The sequence below is a fragment of the Crocuta crocuta genome, unplaced genomic scaffold (genome assembly GCF_008692635.1).
Source record: "Crocuta crocuta isolate KB4526 unplaced genomic scaffold, BGI_CrCroc_1.0 scaffold209, whole genome shotgun sequence".
NCBI classification, from domain to species: Eukaryota; Metazoa; Chordata; class Mammalia; order Carnivora; family Hyaenidae; genus Crocuta; species Crocuta crocuta.
In genome coordinates, this window is record NW_027551566.1 from 1,995,399 (window position 1) to 2,004,228 (window position 8,830).

At 38.8% G+C, this 8,830-nt stretch overlaps 1 protein-coding gene and 1 non-coding gene across 2 annotated transcripts in view; both read left to right on the forward strand.

Moving 5' to 3' along the window:
* The window catches only part of RALGAPA2 (Ral GTPase activating protein catalytic subunit alpha 2), a 340,826-nt gene that overhangs the window by 133,411 nt on the left and 198,585 nt on the right, over positions 1-8,830 (forward strand). Inside the window, exons 16-17 of the mRNA XM_077750219.1 lie at positions 3,200-3,437; positions 5,861-6,025. Of these exons, the coding sequence (XP_077606345.1) occupies positions 3,200-3,437; positions 5,861-6,025 (403 nt within the window). The remainder of the gene's footprint in view (positions 1-3,199; positions 3,438-5,860; positions 6,026-8,830) is intronic.
* On the forward strand, positions 217-323 carry LOC144220088 (U6 spliceosomal RNA). The gene has a single exon (XR_013331615.1). It is a non-coding gene; the product is annotated as a U6 spliceosomal RNA (small nuclear RNA).

The following is an 8,830-nucleotide window of genomic DNA, read 5'->3' on the forward strand; positions in this document are numbered from 1 at the left end:
GCCGTCAAATTATTACTTGTTCGCTCATGTAGACTGTCTACAATTACCAGATGTTTGAGTTTTAAAAATTTGAATAAGGAAAGTTATTAAAGGGAACAGGAAATTTTGAGTGGCTATTATCTTTTTTCTTTTTCCAATTTTTCCTCTAACATCTAGTTTTTTCTTTATCAGTAGATAACTTGGGTTGGCACATTTTCTTCAAATGAGTTAGGTTTTGTGCTCGCTTTGGCAGCACATATACTAAAATTGGAACGATACAGAGAAGATTAGCATGGCCCCTGTGCAAGGATGACATGCAGATGAGTTAGGTTTTATTTAGATATTTACCGGATTTGCCAGAAATGATATTTTAACCTGTTATCAGTGCTAAATAGGTCCTTATGCTTGAAGCTTTCAAAGCATATCAGGAAACTTGGACTCTGCTCCTTCTAGTTGTAGTATTTAAAATTATATAGTCCCCTGAGTGTGGTGAGTCGAGAAATGTAGCATGTGGTTGGCCAGGAAATGTACATAAGAAAAGGAGTGGCTTATGAATGCATGTATTTTTTTATACAGCTTGTTTGTCAAGCTGCGTTTGATAAAGCATGAATTTCAGTGCTGGAGCAGCTTTGGAGATGCTCTTATTTAGCTGTTTACTTTTGATGAGAAAATGACTCCAGAAAAAGCCAAGTAAGTAGCCTAGTTCACAAATCAAGTTAGAGTCTGGAGCTCTCCCTTTCCCTCCTTCTCTTAGAGAAGAGTAACTTATTCAAAGGACACTCTGCCTTCCTGCGCAAAGGTGCCACCCCTTACCCACACACTATATGTGACTGTTTTGCTCTGGGTTCAAGTGTTGTCAGCGGTGACTTACGATGGGGATGATTCACCAGCTCTGTGTACATGTTTGTGAGATTTGCTAAGATTTTTATAAGCTGTAGGAAGTCACTGTTCCGTGCTTGTTTTATAATTAAAGTGGAGCCAATGCAGGATTCCCAGCATAGGGTGTCTTTTACCACACAAAAACTCTGCTTTTAATCTGAAGCTAGTGCTATAACCAGACATGAGACTGAGTGCTGATAATATTGCCAGTTTCTCCTTTTTCCCCTTACTCTGCTAATATTATCTTTTTTAGCTATTATTTATTAATTTTATTGTGTATATGCACTTTATAATAATGTCCTCAAACTCGTTTTGAAGAAAAGAGTGTAAAATTGAATAAACAGAAGATGGCATTTTAATCATAATAAATAATACTTTAATATTAGAAATAATAAATGATAAAATTATTTATTTTTTCTTTTGCACTGTTCTTGATCTAAAAAATTATCCATATTAGAATCTTATTTTACATATGAAAATTTAAAACTTTGTTTTCAATATATTTAATGAGTTTAGCTCAACTCTCACATTTTTGCCCCTTTAAAGAGTGTGGTAAACATGAATTGAAACATAGAGAACAGGTACATTGCATAAGGGGTCACTTTAAATATGATTTTTGAAGTGGTCAGAACAGGCCTACGTAATTACAGACTTTTCTACCTCTCAAAGCTTTCCTATGTGTATGTTAAAGAAAAATTTCTCTTTAGTTAAAAACCCAGCTCACCCCTATTCCATGCATAGGACAACCTATAGGGGGTCTAGCTGCATCTGGGGTGGGCAGAAATATTTGCAGGTTGGCATCTTAACAAGAACATTTAGCTCTGACAACAGATTGGGGAAGTTATGCAGACTTTGGATATAAAGATGCCCTCTAGTAAGATTAAGAAAGCCTTTGTGGCTCACCTGAAATGGACTTGTCACTTCTTTCAAGGGAGATGTATTTTGATTTGAATTTTAAATGGTTTGGAATATTTGGGCAGAGGGAAAGAACTAGGCAACTTCAAGGTAGGGAGATATCCAGAATATATGCACATGCGTCTGGTAGGGTTGCCCATGTGACCACTTGTAGTGCTGTGGACCATAGGCTAGAGAAGAGACACAGAGAAATGAGTAGACACTTAAGGAAAGTGCTCTGATAAGGGAATGCAGACAGTGGTGAGAATGGATGCTACTTACTGGAGGTTGAGTGGGGTAGCAATTGGGGACACCTTGGAGGAAATAATGTCTATGTTGTGACCCGAAGAAGGAGTGGGAGTTAAAGAGGCAAAAAAAGAAAGGAAGAGAGGAAGAAAAGCTACATGCAAAGGCCAGGACCAGTTTGAGGAACTGGAAGGCTCTCAGTGCAAGAGCTGAATTCTTTTTGCTATCATGCCTGCAGGTGCCTGCAAGTAGAACTGTCTAGTACACAGATCAACAAGGTCAGGAAACCAGAGAGGTCTGGGCTGATCTTGGAGATTCAGAAAATTGTATAGGTGGTAACTAGAGCCACAAGAATAGAGACTAGAACCCTGGCAGAGGTGGGGTGGCATAGGAAGGGAGAAAGCCAGAGAAGTCGATTGGGGAGATGAGGAGGTATACATGCAGTGAGTGTGGAAACATTCTTCCAAGAAGTTTGGCTTTAAATGTTATATCTAGACGGAGGAATCTGAGGTCAAGGGAACTTTTTTATTTTTTGTTTCTAAGATGAGGTAGACTTGGAGCATGTTTGAATGCTGCTGGGGAAGAGCTGGGTTAGTAGGATAGATTGGAGATAAAGGAGAAGCAGGGTTCATGGAAACACAAAGACCAAGGAGGCAGTTCAGAGTAGAGATAGGAACAAGCAGAGAGGGCAGGAGCCTCTCCTCACTTACAGCCTGGAGGTGGAAGAGAAGCTGGGCAAACACATGGGTCTCGTGGGTCTTGTTTAATGGTTTCTGTTTTCTCTTAAATCTGCAGTGAGTTCATTTGCTAGAAGCAGGAAGGAGTTGGTGGAGTTGGAGGTTTACATATTGAAGAGGATGCCAGAAGTAGCCATTGTAGAGAGTGAGAGAGAGCTGTCCAAGAAGCAGATAGTTGTAGTACTGAGACCTTTGTCTTCTCCCTGATTATAGCCAGGACCAGCTGCAGGCACTAAAGGGATTTTCAATCAGGAGCTTTGTTCATAATGATAACTAATTTCTCATTAGCTTAGGTCCTAGTTTCAGTTGATCAAATGAATTCTGAGAAACTAAAAGAAAAACAAGATCACGTGCTTTTTGTTATTTTAAAGTTCATTTTAGTAATAGTTATTTAAAATATTTTGTTAAAAATCCTTCTTCCAAATGAGGATGACTCAAGTCTGTTGTTGGCTGGTTGGTTTTAGACGCTCATGGTGGCATGGATCCGAGCAAACCTCTGTGTATACATTTCTCGAGAGCTCTGGGATGACTTTCTTGGTGTGCTGTCCTCCCTCACGGAATGGGAGGAGCTCATAACTGAGTGGGCCAACATTATGGACTCCTTGACAGCAGTGCTCGCGAGAACCGTTTATGGAGTTGAGATGACAAACCTACCTCTGGATAAATTAAGTGAACAAAAGGAAAAGAAGCAGCGAGGCAAAGGTACTTCTACTTTTACAGGGGAACACTGATGTCGGAGACTGGGGAGGAGTGTGTGTTAGTACATGGAGGCAATTAATGCATGGAATTCCACAATAAACTGAACCAACCATGCAGGCAGTATCTTTTCAATGGTGTTGCATTGTATTTCATAGCAACCTGACCTCTTTAGGATGGTGAAGGGGAGTAACAGTAGTAGCAATGATAATATAATAATGACTAGTGCTGTACACATTATCTCTCTTCACCCTCTTAGTAACCTCTGAGGTGGATACTATCATCCCCATGTCACAGACAGAGAAACTGAAGCACAGAGAGTCCACAGTGATGGGCTCATTCAAGGTCATGTAGCTAATGCATGGGAAAGCCAGAAATCAAAGCTAGGCAACCCATTTCAAGGCAATACCCTAGAAGGGCATATTCCACTGCCTACCTAGGTAAGGTGGAAAATTTCTGATTGATTCAAGTGGGAGTCCTTTTGGCTTTATTGTGTTTCTGGGTAAAAGTTGTTTTGAGACCTAGAGTCAGATCAAGGGTGAAAACATCAGTGGTGTTTTCTACTGGGGGTAACAATTTGTCTTCATTACTGTTTTAAGGCTGTGACATAGTCCTCGGGTTTATTCACTTGTACTCCAATTTATTATTTAAAGATTTTGAGGCAGTTCATAGAAGCACCTATAATATGATAGAAAAAATACACAAGAACACTGGGGCAAAATTAGAGGGAGTGGGGCAAAATTAGAGGAGCGGTTATAAATGTCAGAATGCGTGCTGGAGAGCCTCCTCTGCTTACTGGGGAGGTAGGAGGGGGCAAGTTTGGATTTGACTCTGATCTTCACAGGGTTACAGCAGGGGATCACGGATCACAAAAGGTGAAAACAGTCCACAGCTTAAGTGATATATAGCTTCTCCTGGTCCTAAGATGTGAGAGGAATTTCCCCTCCAAAGCTTCACAAAGTGTACATTACTTGCTGTAGTAGACCACAGCCTCAACAATAGCCTTATTATAGATTATATGAGCTTTTGCTGGGTGACAGATCACCCCAAAACATAGCAGCTTAAAATAACAGCCAGTTGTTTAGATCATGATTTTATGAGTTGGCAGTTTGGGTTGGACTCAGTTGGGCAGTTCTGCTGAATTCAGTCGTGTGTTTGCAGTCAGTGAGGCTGTGAAATAATCATCTAGGCAGCTCTAGGGATTGGCCAGCTGTCAGCTGGGGCCATGGGAGGGACTTGGCCATATACCTTTCATCACCCAGCAGGCCAGCTCAGGCTTTTTGTGCAAGGACTTAGGGTTCCAGGAGCAGCAATGGGGCAAGCCCAGGTTTTTGAGTGCATTTCAAATTTTTGCTTGCTCAGTTTTGCTACCAAAAGTAAGTCATGTGATGAAGCCCAGAGTCACTGTGGGAGAGGACAACAGAAGATGTGGGTATAGGGAGGTGTGAGCCAATTAAGGTGATTACTTCACCATACAGTCATACAGTTAACGTGACTGATTCTTACATCTTCATTGCAGTCAGTTTGTGGCTGTGTTTTATTTATAGGAAGGTGAACACTTTGAAAAACACTACTGATGGAATTATACAGAATGAATTTAATCATTTAATCAATGTCTATGGTAAATACTTCTGATTTCTCTTTTACATTGCTTTATTCTAAAAAATGGCTTTAAGTATTCACTAAGGAAATACTTGCCTTCTAAGTACTGGACTTGTGGAAACAAAATACACTCTCAGGAACCTGGGGGTGAAAACAGACCACAGATGGCAGCCACCAGCCACATCATAACCTGTGCAGAAATCTCTGCCTCATTCTCTTTGCCCCTGTATTTCTTTTGGAACCCTGGCCACTCATTTGAAATATTTGACCAGAGTAATATGAGAGGAAAGCAGAGAAGTTGGGTTACCAAGCTGCAGTATTTTATTGTTTTTGGAGCCTTGCTAAAATGGGATTTTGTATTATTCATAGATTTTCATTTGACTGTGATTAGAGTTTACAAGCATGAATTTCTCTAGGGAATTTGTGGAGAAGTTGGCATTTCTGGGATGGAGCACTATTCTAAACCCAGGACCTCTAATTTTGTGGTTTATAAAAGTAGTTTTTGGAGTGACCTGGCAGCAGTGGCATAACTTCATTTGATATTGTTCTTTTATTGAGAAAGTTTTCTTCACATTTTTTTTTTTATATTGGAGTACTGTGAAGATACACTTGTTATGAGGCTGTTGGAGATGCTTGAGAAATACTTTGGCAAAAGGAATTTCTAGATTACTATTATGTGCAAACCATCTTATTGCAGTATAAGGAACTGGTACCTACTTTTGCAATGAGAGTCTGTCGATTATTTACAGTTGTATTTATGGAATTTTCTGAGCAACACAGGCTATGCAGTGAATGATAATGACTTTTCTCGTCTTATCCTCTATCAGGCTGTGTTCTGGATTCTCAGAAAGGAACCACTGTTGGGAGATCCTTTTCTCTCAGCTGGCGGAGCCACCCAGATGTGACTGAGCCAATGAGATCTAGGAGTGCCACCACATCTGGGGCACCAGGAGTTGAGAAGGCAAGAAATATTGTTCGCCAAAAAGCAACTGGTAAATATTTATTTAAATTTTTCTTCTGTAAGGTCCAGTTGCTATCTCAAATGGGTTTATAGGAATAAAATGTTTTAAAAGTTTTAAAATTTCACTTAGAATGTAAATACGTGACCTTGTATTAAATGAGATGTCTCCGTATCTTTTAATTGTCCTGGTTATGTTTCAAATCCATTTTTGATACTTATTTCTAAGTCCTTCATTGTGAAAAAGAGCTTGAGATGTTAATATTGAGTGAGATATTTGTGCAAAGGAGAGAAAATAGATGTTTTTGTTTGAACCTTAGGGAAAATAGATTCTTAGTAATCACACAGTTAGTTGCCTTATTGTTGTTGAACAGTAGTAATCCTAATGTGGTAACTGTTCCAACACAGGAAGAGAGAAAAATGCATTTGGTTTTCAGGACTGGAGGGAGACGTTTAAGTTTTGGGGTTCTTTGGGAAATTGAGCTTTATGTGCTTGTGGATGTTGTCCTCCTCACCTGTTAGCATTAGCAAGAACTTGACCAAGAATCCCCGGTTTTTTGGAGTTGTTTGCTACACTTTTAAAACCAAAAGAGAAACCTTTAAAAAAGTAAACTTATATCCAGTATTTAATAAGAACAAATAAAACCCCTTTCCTCCCGTGACTTTGAGGCTGTAAGTTAGGTTTAAAACAAATTTATCTGAATTTCCCGTCATTTTTCACATCAGTACTACCACATTGTTTTAATCAATATTCAGTGTGTTAACTGCAGAAAGTCACAATATCCTCTGGTCATAAATCAGAGTCATTTTCAGTCAACATATTTTACAGTGCTTAGTAAAGGCTTCATACAGATGGCTTAGAATCCTGTTAGAGCATTTATGAAAATACATTATACCTTAACCCTAACTGTCTAATGCTTTTTGCCACAACATTTGTTGGTAGTTATCACCTTATGACATTCACCTCCTGTTCCTCTTCTCCTGCTCTCCTTCATCCTCTCCCGTGAGGAGAGACTCGGTTCTTGGTAACAGGCAACTTTGGGGAAGGCTTGCACACTGACTTCCTTAACATTTCAACTCCTAGAAACTCCTTTCTCTCGTCATTGGATCAGAGCAGAAGTTTGCAGCAAAATGGCATCATGCCTGAACTGCCCAGACCCCCTGCTACCCCTCACAGCCCTTGAACTGTAATGATAATAAAAGTGATCATTCAAAATACTGTGTAAAACTTCACTTTCACACTTTAATGAGCAGCCAACTATTGTATGTTGCATGTTCCATATTCCCCTACTTGGCCAAAACACAGCCACAGAAGAGATTGCATTTTAGTTTCTCAGCAGGTATTTTAGACCAACAATATGGAGGTGGCACTGGTACTGTTCTCGATAATCCTCAGTGCATTTATGCCAGTGAGCTTCTGTTTATCAGTGTTCTCAGGCGTCTGGAAACACATGGTATTGCAGCAGTAAGAACTCTTACAAAATCATGGAAGGGTCTTTGAGAATATTTTGCTTTAAAGTCATAAACCTGGCCTTTGTAGGATTAATTAAATTAAAAACACTCAAAACCATAACCTTTAAAAAAGATAACAGGGGGCGCCTGGGTGGCTTTTCAGTTAAGCCTCCGACTTTGGCTCAGGTGATGATCTCACGGTTCGTGGGTTCGAGCCCCGCGTCGGGCTCTGTGCTGACTGCCAGCTCGGAGCCTGGAGCCTGTTTCAGATTCTGTATCTCCCTCTTTTTGTGACCTTCCCCGGCTCTCTCTCTCTCTCTCTCTCTCTTTCTCTCAGAAATAAATAAAGCATAAAAAAAAGTCTTAAAAAAATAAAAAAGATAACGGGATAAGAGCTATTGAGTTGGTTCAATCTATTATCTTTGTGTATTTTGCAGTGCATATGTATTTCCTATTTTTTTTTTACATTTTTATCCTTTTAGCTGCCTATGAAAACAACAGTCTCTGAAGACTTTATTATATCATGCTGTTTTATAAAATTAATCTATATAGACTATTAGTGGTTTTACTCAGTTTTGTTATTTTTACATTGTGTTATAACTTGCCTTTCCATCTTTTAAAAAGGCTAGAATGCTTTCATGGTAGATGTTGATTGTGTGGAGGCTACCTTTTAATGAGAACAGCAGCTCACACAGTTTTTGCCACTTTTAGCATTAAGATGTTTATTATGGAAGACCCATTTGAAAGTGATTTTTTTTCCTAATCCCAGTATGAGAATAATTTAAGATTATTATATTATAGGGGCACCTGGGTGGCTCAGTCGGTTAAGTGACCAACTCTCAATTTTGGCTTATGTCATGATCTCACGGTTCTTGGTATTGAGCCCCGTGTCAGGCTTTGCACTGACAGTGTAGAGCCTGCTTGGGATTCTCTCTCTCCATATCTCTGCCCCTCCCCCCCTCAGAGTAAATAAATAAATATTAAAGGAAAATAATATAATATAATATAGTATAATAATAACTTGCCCCAACGACTATACTTAATCTAGATTAAGAAAATTATTGAGAAAATGTAGTGATGGTAGAAAGACAGAAATAATAGCAATTGCAGAGTAGAGAAATAACAATTTAACAGAGAAGGAAGTAGTTTGCAACTTAGAAGGAACTCACAAGGAGAGTCTTAAAGAATTATAAAGTATGGCNAAAATAAAACATTAAAAATTAAAAAAAAAAAGAATTATAAAGGAAAACTTTGTTCCTGAGTGTGAATGATGTGGAAATTTTAGATGTCTAAAATGAGTGATTAAAGCAAGTCAGTTTCCACACAAAATAATTACTATAATTATAATATAATTATGTTTTATTATTTCTAAAATATATAGCTATCA